The 15,665-nt window shown below is 56.2% G+C and overlaps 1 protein-coding gene across 1 annotated transcript; it reads left to right on the top strand.

Annotated features, from left to right (window-relative positions):
• The first annotated feature begins 498 nt into the window (after nt 1-498).
• On the top strand, nt 499-11,348 carry TMEM61 (transmembrane protein 61). The gene is made up of 4 exons (XM_040470366.1): nt 499-580; nt 948-1,054; nt 4,924-5,273; nt 10,910-11,348. The coding sequence occupies exons 2-4, from the start codon at nt 1,040-1,042 to the stop codon at nt 11,229-11,231; spliced, it is 687 nt and encodes a 228-aa protein (XP_040326300.1). The 5' UTR covers nt 499-580; nt 948-1,039; the 3' UTR covers nt 11,232-11,348.
• The last annotated feature ends 4,317 nt before the right edge of the window (nt 11,349-15,665 follow it).

The raw sequence follows: 15,665 nt of genomic DNA on the forward strand, positions 1-15,665 counted from the left end.
GGGAGGCCCTGCTCCCAAGCCCCAGTGTCCCCAGCCTCTCAGGGCCAGGGCAGCCACCTCCTGCAGGGACTGGGGGAAGCGTGTAAATGCCAGCCGTTATTTCTGAGAACGCCTTCCTCCTCGGGATCTGAGGTCCTGGAGGGAGGCCTGCTCTCAGATTCAGTGCGCTGAGAAGCAAAAGCCAGTCACTACCAAGAAGTATGCGGTAAACCCTCTTTGGGCCTCAGTTTCCCTCTCTGTAGAGTGAGAGCGAGGAGGCATGGGCTCAGGTCTCCTAGAGCCCTCTCGACCGGGACTGAGGTTTGGTGGCTCTGGGAGGAGTCCGTCTGGGCTCTCAAGCCCGCTCCAGTGGGGCAGCGGGGCGGGACGGCTGCGAGGACAGCCAGCTCCCGATGGTGGCCACCCCTGCCCGTCGCTCCCCGCGGCCTAGAAACCCTAACCCCTCCCTCCCCGGTCGCGCTGTCGCTTTAAGGTCGGGCGGGGCCGGCGGCGCCGAGGCGCGGCACCTGGAGCTCCCAGAGCAGCCACCCGGAGTCTCTGGCCTGACCGACGGCACGCGAGGACCGGGATCGCAGGGGAGGTGGGGCGGCAGGTGCCCCCCCAGCTCGAGCCCGAGTCGGGGGCGGAGGACGAAGCCCGGCCCCGCACACGCCTGGCGCCCCAGAGCGCCCCTGCAGCTCGCAGAGCCCCTGCGGGGATCACAGCCCCCCCTTTCCCCCCCCCCCCCCCCCCCCCGGGGCCGCCCCCGGGGGGTGGGGCCTGCTGGGCCCCTCGCGGCCCCGCGTGGGGGGGGGGGGGAGGGGGGGGGACGCAGGGCGACTGGGGTTGGGGGGGGGGGGGGCATTCGGATACCCTTGGACCAGACGGAGAGCCCGACCTTGGGGCTTTCGGGGGAACGCGGAAAACCGGGCTAGGGGACCTTCAACAGGGCTGCTCCCTAACTCCAGGCGCCTCCTGCAAACCCGAGGGACAGCCATCCCCAGGATTGCACCTCCCTCTGGTCCCTGCGCCTGGACCACGCCTGACCACCTGCCGCCTGATGGCTTCATCTGAGGTGGGTATAAGCTTCCTCCTCTCCTTCCTTCCCGAGCATCTCAGCGCCTCCTAATGCTGACCCCGTCTGGACCCCCCTCTCTTCACCTTGACTTCAGTGGCTTGGCGGTGCAGAGTGGACACCCAGGTCCTCTTCCTGTGTTCTAACTGGCCGGGTGGCCTTGAGCATGGCAGTCAGGGCCTTAGTTTACCCAGAAGTTGATTGGGATGGTTTGGACCACTTCCTGTTCAGATGGCTTAGCTCTTCCGGAAGGGTGGCACTTGGAGTTCCCTTGTTGGTTGCAGAGACAGTGTAATGGTGCCCATTTTACAGAGGAGGGAGCTGAGGCACGGAAAAGCTAGATAAATTGCACAGTGTCAGAGTCAGGGTCCATCCTTGTCCAGCTCTGATCACCGTGCTTCATTACAGCTTGCTGTCTTGCCGCCTCGTCTTTACCACTTGCTCTTCCCTGAGAGGCAGAATTTGAGCTCAGAGATGCTGAGCAGTTTCAAGGTCACAGGGCTCATGGAATGGCCGCAGTTAGAGGGAGCGATAAATCGGAGGCAGGGATAGGCCTCCTCTGGCTGGTGGGAGGTGGGGCTGGCAGCAGCAGGTGGGCCAGTGGGAGGAGGTGGTGTTTGGACTGGGTCTTGAAGGGGGGGATGTGAAATGAGGGCCCTGGGTGGGGACAGACGACTCCCCAGGACGAGATCCCCAGGTCCCCAGCATTGGGTTCAAATTTGGCACTGACCCCAGGCAAGCTGTCACCCTCCAAGCTCCATGAGGCTGTTGCAAGGATTCAGTCGGGGGCACCGATAAAGCGCGGGGTGGTGCCCAGCCCGTGTAAATGCCCAGCACACGTCTGCCGCCTCCATCATCACGTACGTAGGGCAAAGGAGAGATGGAAAGGGGTCGCCTCACACGCAGGTCATGTTCATCCTGAGGGGCGGAAGCAATGATGATTCATATGTTGCATTTTTATTCACTTCTGGGGTCCTTCTCTTTTTCTCACAACGAGGAACTATTGCTTTTATAGGAGTCTAAGGGCATCTGAAGTTGCCCTGTGCAGAAACAAGTTCTTCAAGGGTTGAGAAGCAAAGCAATCTCTGGCTTTGGGCAGAGTCCTCCACCTTTCTGGGCTAGGTCTCCTCATTTGCAAAGCAAGAATTTTCTCGCCCTGCCCTACCCACCCCCCTCGGTTGTGGGGAGTGTGAAGAGGGGCCTTGGTATACAGGCAAGGCGTTGTGAACTGTTACTGATCTGCTGTGGGTTTTAAGTGGGTTTTCCAAGCTGATTGCTGCAGCCCTCCCTCTCGACAGCCTCTCGTAGCTGCCTAACTTTGGAGAGGGAGGAGTCGGGTTCATCTCCTCCCCCCTCAATAATGGAGACAGGAGGCACTTGCCCCACAGACCGATTCATAGGAAGAGAAGGGCAGGTGATTTACGGATGACATTTTTCTATACGCTGCTGGTGGTCTGGGGGCTCAGAAAGATTTGGGGTCCACTCTTAGAACACCCCTGCTACATGTATACATTCTCTCTCATAGGTACACATGTACACACACGTGCATGTGTTTTTAAATGTTTGCTTATTTTTGAGAGAGAGAGACAGACAGACAGACAGACAGGCAGACCCAGAACGGGGGAGGGGCAGAGAGCAAGGGAGACACAGAATCCGAAGGCTCCAGGCTGTAGGCACAGAGCCCTACACGGGGCTCGAACCCACGAACTGCGAGATCATGGCCTGAGCCGAAGTTGGATGCTTAACTGACTGAGCCGCCCAGGCGCCCCCCCCCCCCACAACGCGCATGTGTTTTTAAACAGAATTGACGACATGCCCTTTTGAAGTCTAAAGCTTCACCTGCTGTATCTTGAACATGATGCCCCTCGGCTCTCCTAGGAGCTAGCAGCTACACAGCAGGGCATTGTTTGGGTGCAGCATATTTGGCCGGGTAAGCCCTCGTTTGGAAGGCATTCCTGATCCTTGAAGTCTCAGGTCTGTGAGTTCCCCAGCCCCCTGCTTCTCTGACTCAGATTCTGGAAAAGGACGGTGTCTCTAACTTCTCCTAGCAGCCTGCTAAAGAACCTGACCTTTGAAAGGGTAAGGAAACAGGCCCGGAGCGGTCGGTAAGCTTACCCCAGAACCGCAGAACGGGGACCAAGGCCAGGTCTCCACTCCGTGGCTGGCTGTTGCAGTTGCCGAACTCCTGTGTCGCCTCCCTTGTCCTAGCCCCTCCCAGCTGTAAGGGAGGCTGTTCACGTAACAAGTGTTTGCCCAGTAACGCCTTCCCTCACTTAAGAGAATTTCTTCAACAAATGTTCATTGAGCAGCTACTATGTGCTAGGCACTGGGGGATACAGCAGTGAACGGGGCCACTATGGGCCTGTCCTCAGTGTGCTCACTGGCTGGTGGGCAGGACAAGCAAAGGAGAGGCTGAGCACAGTCAGAGAAGTGCTGTGATGCAAGAAGGCCCGGGGCACTTGATGTTGAAGTGAAGGCTTCTTGGGTGAGGACCAATCTGAGACTTGAGGGGAGATAATGGCAAGTTATCAGACAGAGGGAACAGCATGTACAATGGCCTAGAGATTGGCTTTGGGGACAACGTGGACGTGGGTTTCAGCCTCTTCCTGTCTGTATGCTCTGGGGCCAGTTTTGCTCCCAGTTTGCGTTTTTCCTGTGCATTTTTTCTTTATCTGATTGACATGCTTCCCTATGCGTAATTTGGCATACAAAGCTGAAAAAAGAGGGGCGCCTGCGTGGCTCAGTCTCCTGAGCATCTGACTGTTTTTGCCGCTCAGGTCATGATCCCAGGGTCGTGGGATCGAGTCCTGCTTCCAGCTCGTGCCGAGTGTGGAGCCTGCTTAAGATTCTCTCTCTCTCTCGGGGCGCCTGGGTGGCGCAGTCGGTTAAGCGTCCGACTTCAGCCAGGTCACGATCTCGCGGTCCGCGAGTTCGAGCCCCGCGTCGGGCTCTGGGCTGATGGCTCGGAGCCTGGAGCCTGTTTCCGATTCTGTGTCTCCCTCTCTCTCTGCCCCTCGCCCGTTCATGCTCTGTCTCTCTCTGTCCCAAAAATAAATAAACGTTGAAAAAAAAATTTTTTTTAATAAATAAATAAAGATTCTCTCTCTCTCAAAAAAAAAAAAAAAAAAAGCTGAAAGAAGGAAGATATACACGTCTCCCCTGTTGTTAAACACTTGTACTGAGCTTGTTTTTTCAGACGAGTTGTTAACATCCCATCTAGAGGGTACGCCATGGTTTATTCACCAGTTGCCTATAGTTGGACGTTTAGACTTTTTCCAAATTAGGACCATTATCCATAAGGCCATGGTGAACACCTTTTTGCACAAAGGTGCCTCAGGTCGTGCATTTCAACTCGGGACTTCACTCTTGCTCCTTTACCCGCCCTGGGTTTCGGTGCCTTCCTCTGTCAAATTCGACCTCTTGGGATTGTGACCAGGGGAGGTGAGGCAATGCAGAACCGGCAGGTCTCGACCCTGAAGGCCTGCTGGACTCAACAGGTGTTCACTCTCTTCCCTCCCAGCCTGTAGTAGACGGGGTGGGGGTGGGAGTCATACCCACCAGGCTGATGGGACCTATGAGGCCCGGAGAGGCCCAGAGTGAACATAGCCACACTTACTGAGCTCCTGGGCCCCAGGCATGGTGCTGGGTAACTTGAGACACATTCTCTGCGGCCTTCGAAACGGCCCTGCAAAGTCGGGAGTGTCATCTCCGTTTAACAGATGAGGAAACTGAGGCACAGAGGCGTCAAATGGCCTCTCCAAGGTTACACCGTGACCTCAGACAGGGGAGGACTAAAACGTGGGTCTGCAGTACCCCAGCAGGCCTGCCTCGTGGCCCATTACCTCCCGTCTCCCCTTCTCTGCGTTCAGACGTGTGACGTGAGCCGAGCGGCCTCCACGCTCCATTACTGCATGACGGTCAGCGGCACGGTGCTTCTGGTAGCTGGGACACTCTGCTTTGCTTGGTGGAGTGAAGGAGAAGCAGGTGCTCAGCCCGGCCAGCCGGCCCCTCCCACGGGGCATCCGGTGCCTCAGGCCCCCAGTCCCCTGCTCAGGTCCGTTAGCTTCTTCTGCTGCGGTGCAGGCGGCCTGCTACTACTCTTCGGCTTGCTGTGGTCCATCAAGGCCAGCACCCGGGGGCCTCCCCGATGGGACCCATATCACCTCTCCAGAGACCTGTACTACCTCACCGTGGAGCCCTCGGAGAAGGAGAGCTACAGGTCAGCAGGGCAGGGTGGGGGTGATGGGCGGGAGTGGTGGATAAAGCACTGTCATCAGCAGAGTCCTGGAGGGGTTTCAAGCCCTTTGACAGACTTTGACAAACCAGGGTAGTTAGAGCTGTCAGAGAGGGACGGACATGGTCCTGTAGAGACATGGAGAAATCCCAGAAGGCTTCGTGGAGGAGGTGGCAATTGAGCTCAGCATGGTACATACAGGGCAGAGTAGCAGAGGGGTTAAGAGCCCAGGCCCAGGGGTAAACCTCCTGGAATCCTCTCCTGGTTCTATCACTAACTAGCAAGTAGGACTTCAAGTAGATTGTACAACCCTACCGAGCCTCAACTTCCTCATCTGAAATAAGACAGGAATAAGAATAGCACAATAATAGCAAATACCTGCACTTACCATCTGCGGGACACTGTTCTAAGTGCTTTTCATATATGTACTCATTTTGTTTTCCCAGCAGCTCTCTGAAGTAGGGACTGTTATTAACTCCATCTATAGATGAGGAGCCCAAAGTGCCAAGACATTAACTAACTTGCCCAAGGACACCCAGCTAACGTGTGTGTGAGTCGGGACTTGAACTGAGTCTGCACCCTCACTGCTCCCTAGCTCAGGGGACATGGGGGAGAATCCAATGGGATGATGTCTGTGTAGAACGTAGCCCGGTGCCTGGCACACAGTAGGTGCACAGGAAGTGTCAGCTGTTCCTGAAGTGGATAATGTAGAGACGCGGTTGGGACGGGCCGAAGAGCATGTGCAAAGGCTCTGGGGTGGGTTGGGGGTGGAGACAAAATCTTGCATTAAGACCGTATTTCTCAACCTTTTTAAAATTATCTCTCCCTCTAAGGAGCCTTTTAGGTATTTTTTTTTTCAATGTTTATTTATTTATTTGTTTGTTTTGAGAGAGAGAGAGAGAGAGAGCGTGAGTGAGCCGGGGAGAGGCAAAGAGGGAGGGAGAGAGAGAATCCCAAGCAGGCTCCAGGCCCCGTGCTGTCAGTGCAGAGCCCGACGCGGGGCTGGAACCTGCGAACTGTGAGATCATGACCTAAGCCAAGATCAGGAGTCTGACCCTTAACTGACTGAGCCACCCAGGTGCCCTGGCATTTTTTTCTTAATCCTACACACCCTCCATGAAATTTTCATACCACAGATATATTGCATATTTGTCTGCTCTGTATGTATCTCTGTATTATATACATCTACAGAGCATCACCAAGATACCAAAAGCTCTTTTTTTTTTTTTTTTTTTTTTTTTACCTGGGGGAGAAAATGATGCATTATGTGTGCACTTGTTAAATATGTATTCATTCAGTCAAGCATGGGCAGTGCCTCCATATTGGGCGGCCCGCATGCATCCCCGGTCTTGTCTGCCTGCAAGGTAAGAATTTCTGTTGCCGTTTATGGAAGAAGAAGGTGAAGGTTAACACAGCTAAAAAGTGGCAGAGCCCGCTGGCTGCAAAGCTTGTGTGTGTTAGGGGCTAAGTCAGACACTAGCGAGCTCGCCTGGGACCTGGACACCTTTCTTCCCTTGGGGAGAGGGAAAAACAGTATTGCGAGTTAAAGAATGTAACAAATTCTTCCTGCTACTGGCCTGCGATTCCCTGGGGTCAGAGACAATAGAGTATTCACCAGGGGCCATTTGGTACAATGGTCTGGCCTTGGTTTGACCCAACTGTGAGAGAGGGACGGGCAGGGCCTCCAGCCAATCCAATCCCCTCACGTCTCAGATGAGAAGCCCGGGTCTCAGAGAGACCAATGACCTACCTGGTCACACAGCGAGGTGGTGGGTGACTGGAGGGGAACCAGGCCACACCTCAGGGTGCTGCAACTGTAACCTGTTCCTGCTTGCCCTTCTAGCCTGGCCGGACTGCTGGGGGCGGATGTTGTCTGTATACACAGCCGTGTTGACTCAACAGCGTCTGTCGGTGGGGCCAGTTGGATTTCATTCCCAGCAGGGCTGGGGAAGAAGCCTACTTGGGCGGGTGCTCATGGCCCATCAGGTTCGGAGACCCAAGTCTTAGGTTCAGAACTAGGATGGCTGGATGTCGGGGAGGCTGCTTCTGTTCATGCCCCTTTCTTGTCCCCGAAAGCTGACACAGCCCAGCCTTGCTGCTGGTGAGCCCCGCATCTGACCCCGCTGGTGGCTGGACAGGAGGTCTCCCAGGGCCCCTGTCCTCAGTGAGTATAGCAGAAAAAGCACGGGTCGGGGCGCCTGGGTGGCCCGGTCGGTTAAGCGTCCGACTTCGGCTCAGGTCATGATCTCGCGGTTCGTGAGTTCAAGCCCCGCGTCGGGCTCTGTGCTGAGGGCTCAGAGCCTGGAGCCTGTTTCAGATTCTGTGTCTCCCTCTCTCTGACCCTCCCCCGTTCATGCTCTGTCTCTCTCTGTCTCAAAAATAAATAAACGTTAAAAAAAAAATTAAAAGAAAAAGCACGGGTCTATTCAGACGTGAGGGTGTCAGTGTCAGCTCTTTTCTAAGCTGTGCGCCCTTGAGCGTGTTACTTAGACTCTCCAAACCATATCTAATTCTTCATCTGTCATGTGGCCATGCCAGAACTTTCTCCTGAGATTGCTGTTAGGCTCAGATGAGGTGATAGATGGGGAAGTGTATGCCTGGCAAAGTTCGTGCACACTTTAGCTTTGCGGCTGCGTATGACTGTGCCTTACAGCTTGCAGTGCACTCTAGTGCCCGCTGCCTGATTTGAGTCTCAACAGTTTGGGAGTTAAGCGTTAGGATTAGGCCTATTTCACAGAAGACGGTGCTAAGGTGTGGGGAGATTCAGGGCTGGGATGGGAAGAAGGGCGATAGGTGCCGTTGGCTTGAGCTTGGCAATCAGGACTGGGGGCTCTGCTGCTTGGTTGATGCTTGGCCTTTACTCATCTGTACTGTGGCTGAGAGCCGAGCCCCCAGAGTTGTCCTGAACACGTTTAGGGAGTTTACACGTTGGGCAAATAGTATTCCGTCCTTGTCCCTTTCCCTTTCCCGACTGTGGTTGCCTGACTCAGCTGAAGGGTGGCAGAGTCGAGGCCAGGCCCAGGCCTCCTGCCCCCCCGGGGCCAGCCCCAGCCTCCCCTGGAGCTTGTTGGCCTGGGGACCAGAGCGGCGGGCCCACCCCACACCCCTGCAGGGCGCCGTATCCAGAATATACCCCCCGTGTGTGTGTGTGTGTGTGTGTGTGTGTGTGTGTGATATGGCAGCTCTGCATGGGGCCTCCTGTTCCCCCAGTTCCCAGCCTCTGGACCATAGGAACAGGACTTGGGGCTGGCTGGGCCACGCTGGCTACTAATGTGACAGCAGGTGGCACTAGGGCCACTCCACGTCTGCCCTCTAAGCAAACTTCCTGCTGTGGGGTGAGCTTCCCTGGCATCTGTGCCCTGCCCTGCCAGCTGTTGCCTGCTGGGGTGGTCCCAGGCATACCCCAAATCTGTCTGGCATCTCCAGGGCTTGGGGAACCAGGGAGTGGCAGGGGTGTGGCTGGGGCACGCGGGAGGGGAGGGAGACATAGGGCTCTGGAAGCTGTATTACCCGCATTTTTCCGAGTGCTGTCAAAGCTTTTTCCATTTTCCCCTCCCCTGAATCTATAAAATGGGAATTCTCATCCCCATTTTACAGATGAGGAGAAGGAGGCTCAGAGGGGCCATGTGAACAAGGCACAGCACGAGACAGTGGAGTCTAGCCCGCTTGCCTCCAGAAGCAATATTCTTTGCCTGCCCTCACGTGCAAAGGATGCTGGGAGCTGCGGTGGACTGAGACCCCTTATCAGCTCCCTCAGTAGCAGGGCTCCCGGGCTGCCTTCCAGAGGAGGAGGGTCTGTGGGAGAGATGTGTCATAGCACTGGATGGGGAGCCCAGATCTGGCTCCTGGCCGGTGCCCTCTATCAGATTGGCATGCAGGCTGGGGGTTAACCCTGAGCTCCCCACCAGCCTACTCCATGACTCTGTCTATGGCGAGCCTGCCTCCCCAGTGGGTCACTTTGATGGCTGCGGTTGGCCCGGGCTGAGAAGACACGCTGTCCAGAGAAGGGCCATGTCCCCGGCGGGGGGTGGATGCTCAAGTGAGGGGTGAGAGCAGGTACCCAGCACTGCTCCCTACCAGCCCCTGGAGTGAAGTTCCCTCCACTACCTCCTCCGACCCCCCGGGGCCAGCCTCCTGCCATCAGCCCCTCCCCTGTCTACACCGGCAGAACCCATGGTATGCATTGAACTGCTTCCCCACCAGCTCCAGACTGATAACTCTGGGCAAGCGATGGCCTGTATGGCACTTACCATGCGGGTGATCTATGATAACTTTTGTCTCCCACACCCCTTCCTCGCAGAGACTTTTGAGATTTTGTTATCAGCTCCTGTTCACAGAACATGTGCTAAGTGCCCCTTCCCCTGTATTATCTCAATTAATCTTCATAAAGTCCTGGGAGGTAGGTTGCCCTTGCTGTCGTCATTGTATAGATGGGGAAACTGAGGCTCAGATTAATGGAGTTACTGACCCATGATCTACCACCAAGAATGTGGCATAGCAGAGAGTTGAACTAGCCACAGCCCAGGCTCATAACCAGCCCTTCAGTCACTTGGTGCGAGAAGCGACCTTCAAGGTCACTTGGTCAGCTCCTGTATCTGGCAGGATCATCCCCAAAGGGGAATCAGCTCAGACGTGGGATCAATGACACTCCTGTCCCCTGGCGTCCTGGGAAGGGAAAGAAGCACCACCTCCCCAGAGGTGACCCGCCAGGGTTCTGAGAGGACTGAGGGCCAGCCTCGTTCCCATCAGCATTGAGGCTAGAATACAGGTAACCTGTTTTTTGAATCTAACCTGTGGGGGCCGGTCACAGAAGCCACAGAAGACCTGGTCTGTGCCTCAAGTCCCTGCGGGGTCATTCATTTGTTGGAGGTAGGGCAAGTCACAGGAAAGCCAGGCTGTTTAGAGATGGATGTGGTTGACCTGGTAGGTAGTGAGCTCTCCATCTCTGGAGGTATGCAAGTGGAAGTAATCACTTCGCAGACTTGCCATATTGGGGCCTCAAGCATCCAGATGGGCAGAAGAATCGATGTCTCCCATCCCGCCTGGAGTATCTACAACTCCGGATCTTGTAAGGGATTATTACAATAAGCTAGAAGCCTTTCTGCCGATGAGCCATCCTTCTTTCAACAAACATCCCCAGGCACCTGCCCTCAGCCCATGGATGCTCAAAGTCCATCCTTGCCCTCAGGGACAACCTAGGGGACCTGGTAGGGTCAATGCAGTGTCGGGGAAGAGCCCTCTGGGAGCCCAGAGCAGGGAGCGAGAGCTTTGCGCGGAGAGGGGGGACCAGTCAAGAAAGCTTCCCAGAAGAGCCTCAAAGGACAAGTGGGGATGGGCCAGCAGGGAGCGGGGTGGGGGAGGATGGACCTTCCCGGCAGAGAGAACTGAGGAGTTGCAGCGAGCGAGCGCGTGTGGGGAACTCACAGGATGGGGCGGGCAGAGTGGGAGGGCTGCGGTTGGCAGAGCTGACTCATTCCAAGCTCTGAGTGTGTACCTGGGGCCCACAACGGGTTTGGACGGGGTGTGAAGTCTTCCCCAGCCCCAGCCTCCCTTGCTCTTTCCCTGGCGTGCAGTACGTTTGCCCTTGCCCCTGCTACAGCCTCTCTTCTTCTGTCCTGCAGGATCCCAAAGGTGGTTGGCATCCCCACTTACGAGGAGGCCGTGGGCTGGCCACTTGCCGAGGGGCCCCCGACGCCACCTGCCGAGGGGCCCCCGACACCCCCTGCGTACCCCGCGGAAGAAAGCCCGAAGGACTGTGCCTCCGGGGATGCCCTGCGTGGGACCCAGCCCCCCTTGCCACCGCCCAGCTACGAGAGCATCATCAGTGCTGTCAACGGCCTCTCTGGAGAGACAGTCCCCGCCACCGCGTGCTCCTGCCCGGGCCCGGCTCAGATGACAGTGGGGGGAGGCACACTCCAAAGCTGGAGACAGATGAGCTTCTAGTGCATAATACAGTGCCTGGTACCCAGGAGGCGCCCAGCAAATGTTTGCCGCTGAATGCTGTTTTATCGACCTACGGCTGTGTAACAAACGGCTTAAAATAAATCCATTTTATTCTCTCTCGCGACTCCGTGGGTTGTCTGGGCCCAGCTGGGTGGTTTTTCTGCTGCACACGATGCTGGTGGGGCTGCAAGTCATGGGGGGGGACCCAGCCAGAATGTCAGAGATGGCTCATTCAGATAGCTAGCAGCCGGGAGATTTTGACGTGCAGATGAGAAAGTGGGGGCCCTCGGGCCACACACTGAGTTTGTGATCAGAAGAATGTGGGCTCTGAATTCAGACCGCCTGGGCATGGGTTCCACCGCGTGCCGGTTGAGTGACCTTGAACGAGTGGCTTTGCCCTCTCTGCCTTGGTTTCCTCATGCATACGATGGGAATTGGGAATGACAGAGGCGTCGGCCCCTGCCCGAGGAGCTGGGTTGTGACAGATAGACGAGACGGTAGCAGCTGGCGTTGTGAGCTCGCGTTGACCCTGGAGGCGCAGTACTAATGCATCAAATAGCAAGCGCACGTCTTAACCCCATGGCAGGTGTCGATTAGCGCACAATTGGTCTCTGCTCCCATACCTCCTGGGACAGGGAGCTCATTACCTACCCTTACTTTCCAGATCATGGCAGAAATGTCTATTTTCTTCCCAGCTCCATTCTGCCTCCTTCATTTCTACCTCCCCCCACTCGCCAGCTGAGAAAGCCAGCTCCGAGAGGTTAAGTAACCTTCCCAGGGTCACACAGCAAGCCCCGGGGCTCAGTCAGCTGGATCAGGGCAGCATTCCCTGAGGGCCTACTGTATGCCATCTTTTCACATCATCAAGGCTGCCCTGCTACAGGTGGTGTTCCCATTTACAGGCAAGGAAACTGAGCCCCTGCTCTGGCCGCAGAGGGTCCTTGCACTTGCCTTCTCCCTCTCCAGAAGCTTTTCCCCACAGCCCACTCCTCACCTCCCTCCCATCCCTCTGTGCCCCCCTTCCCGTGAACTCCTGGAGCACTCCGGTAACACAGAAGCCCCCAGCCCCCTGCTCTATCGTTTAAATAACGCCTGTCGCCGTTTAACATCTTACCTTTTAAAATTGGTTCTCGTTTCCTTGTTTATTGTATGTTTCTCTCCACCAGGAAACTCTGCTAGAACAGAGGTATTTCTTCCCTTTACCTCGGTGTCCCTGAGGCCTAGAAACGGCGCGTGGCACGTGGAGGTGCTCAGCAACTATTCGCCGACGGACCGAAGGGATAGATGTCGCTACTGTTCTCATTCTTGGACCCTCTCAGCCACGCGAGCCAGATCTTGTGGCTCTTCTGTAATGTTCTCCCTCCCCATCACCAACTCCTGCCTCCTTCCCTTCCTCTCCTTCTCTCCCGTCTGCCCCGACCCTTCCCACTATTGTGGAGACATACACTGGAATCCTGCCTCCACTCTCCCCTTCCTGTGTGATGCTGAGCTGGTTACACACACACACACACACACACACACACACACACACACACTTCAGGGTCCCACACGTATCATGAGGATGTGGAAGGGGGATTTATCAGATCTCTGCAATTCCTAAGGAGTTAATGGGGTCCCAGGCTGGGACACAGAGCCCACATTCCCTCCTTCCCCCAAAATGAGGAATCTCCCCAGCCAGGTGGGTCAGGGAGCTGGAGGCAGCAGGGGTGGGCGGGGCTTATCGGTAAGAGCCCCCACTAGGGGCAGTGACTTGTTCAAGGTCACCAGTGCCTTGGAGGCCGAGCCAGACCACAGAGCCAGTCTTCTTGTGAGGCAAGCCACCGTCCCCTTCTGAGCCACAGTGGCCTGTCAACTGGGGACCCTCCGGCAGGGTGCAGGACGGGGGAGCCCCGTGAGGCTGGGTCTGCCACTCCCACAGCCCCCAGTAGGCACCAGCTTGCTTCCTGGACTCTTGCCTCCCGGATGCAGCCGTCTGGTTTCTTCACCCACCACTCAGGGTTTATATGTGGTGCTGCCACTGGGCCTGGGACATCAGGCCCCTCCCAAGCTGTCCCTGGGCTCCTCCCAGGCTTCTGTTTCCCTCTGGGCTGGCTGGTCACCCTGCCCCCTGAAGCACGCCACCTCAAATCAGTCCTAAATTTTCCAGTAGGAAACTCCCTAGCTACACCCTGGCCCCCACCCTCAGCAACTAATCGCTCCTAAAAATTGTTCACTTTAATTTTCCTCTCCCTAGTCTTCTGCTAGAGCCTGGCAACTGCTCCTCTCTTCCACCACCCTGTTTTGCTTCTTCCAACCTGTTTTTGGAACCAGAGAATAATTGTAGAATTAAAATCTAATCCATGTTACCCTCCCCTGCGTACCCCCTTTAGAGACCCCACGTTGGCCTCTCAGAGATGTCAGATACCTTGGCATGACCCTAGGAGGCCCCCTGCCCGTGCTTCCCTCTCTGGCCTCCCTCTCTGCTGGAACTTCTACCCATCCCTCACTTCCCCAATATCAGGGGAGAGCCTAGCCTAGCCTCTGGGGATACAACAGTGCACCAAACAAAGAGACAAGAGACAAGACAAATAAATAATGTATATAGCATGATAGATGGGGACGAGTACTATGGAGAAAAGTAAATTGGTAGAGAGGACAGGGAACACCTCGGCGGCAGGGCGGGGGGGGGGGGGGGGGGGTTCTGCAGTTTTAGATGTCACAGCAGGGAGGCCTCAACATGAAGATGACATTTGGACAAAAGCTTGAAGGAGGTGCAGGCGGCGGGGGGGGGGGGGGCATGCAAGTGTCTGGAGGAAGAGTTTTGCAGGCAGAAGGAACAGCAGGTGCAAAGGCCTTGGGGTGCCTTGTGTCCTGAGAAAAGCACGGAGCCAGGGCGCTGGGGTCCAGTGAGAGGGGGCAGAGCAGGAGATGGGCTCAGAGGGGGTGGGTGGCACGGGCAAATTATCCAGGGCCTGGGGGCCACTTTGAGGTCTCTGGCATTTACTCTGATAAAACGGAGCCCCCTTCCAGGGTTCTGAGCAGAGCAGTGACATGGTCTGACCTGGCCTTTGGGTTGAAAAGAGACTTCGGGGGGCAAGGGTAGAAGCAGAGACGATTAGGGAGACAGAGATGATGGGGGCTGGGACCTGAGTGATGAGCAGCAGTTGGGGGTGAAAAGTGATTGGATTCTTACATCTTAGAGGTAGGGCCAACAGGATGCGGATGTGAGAGGGGAGGTAAGGATGCTGGCCAGGATATCCAGGTGATGGCCTGAATAATGCTGGAAGGATGGAGTCGACTTGGGAGGCGCAGGTCTGAGGAGGCAGGGGAGTGGAGGGGTGGGGAGGTGCATGGCACTTAGAGTTTTGGCTCCAGCCATGTGTCAGTGCTTGCTTGCCCCCGGGCCTTCGCACTTGCTGATCTCCTTGTCGGAACTGCCTTTCCTGCCCTGACAGAGCTCCAAATGACTTCTCAAGGATCCCTTCTATGAATCTGTGCCTTCATTCCTCCCACCTCCCCAGGCCCCCCCCCCCCCACCGCCAGTCTATCCCTCACTCTGCTTTGTGCATATACTGGACCTCACCCACGTCTCAGAGCCTTTATCTTACTGTGCCCCCCAAGGTAGGACCAAGCGCCATCAGTCTCTGAAAGCCCATATTTATCAGAGCGCCTCCCTCACACTTCACAGAGCATGTGTAGTAGGTGCTCAGCAAGAGACTGACTGGGGACCTGGTTTGAATTCTTGGCTCTGCTATTTACAGGTGTTGCCTCCATGAGCCTCAGTTTCTGCATCTGTCAAATGGGTGTGATCTGCCCTCCCCTCTGCACGCCTCCGAGGATTTCCAGAGGATCCTGAATGCATCCTAGAGGAAGGAAACCGCGGTTAGGGCGCCCTCTGCTGGAAGATGACAGACCTCTGAACCGCTGCTCCCACGACCTCGGGTTGGGAGGAGGGTGAAGGCCACCGGCAGGTGGGAGGGGAGTGGGAAGCACGGAGGGCCGAACGTTTCCAACGCTCCGGACAAACATGTTCCCATTGAACCGTCACCGCGGCTCTGTGGAAGAGGTGACATCAGACCCATTGTACTGACCACATACTTGTCCCAGAGCTTTCTTGTCGCCCCCCCCCTTTTTTTAAGAGAGAAAACGGGGAAAGGAGGCTGCGTCATGGCGAGGAACTAAAAGGTGGGGCGCAGAGGAAAATGCTCTAGTGACTTGGGAGGCTTTCCCTGAAAGTCTAATGACCAGATTCATATATACTGGGGCTGGGGCTGCACGGGTCCCGGTCCTCGTTTAGCCACCGACCCAGTTTAGGGAGATATTGGCCAGTCCCTGCCACTCCCCAGGCTCAGTTTCCTCGCCTGTGAAACGGGCACGATAACGTGGGCTGAGGGGCAGAGAAGGCCTGATTGCCCAGACCGGACCGTGAGCGTCTTGCAGACCGGGTGCTACGAC

The sequence above is a fragment of the Herpailurus yagouaroundi genome, unplaced genomic scaffold (assembly GCF_014898765.1).
Source record: "Herpailurus yagouaroundi ecotype Mexico unplaced genomic scaffold, PumYag 77, whole genome shotgun sequence".
NCBI lineage: Eukaryota > Metazoa > Chordata > Mammalia > Carnivora > Felidae > Herpailurus > Herpailurus yagouaroundi.

What these genes read in the sequence shown, in the direction of transcription:
- TMEM61 (XM_040470366.1), top strand. An exon ending in TCGGAGAAGGAGAGCTACAG is followed by an intron (nt 5,274 to 10,909) that starts GTCAGCAGGGCA and finishes TCTGTCCTGCAG; the next exon opens with GATCCCAAAGGTGGTTGGCA.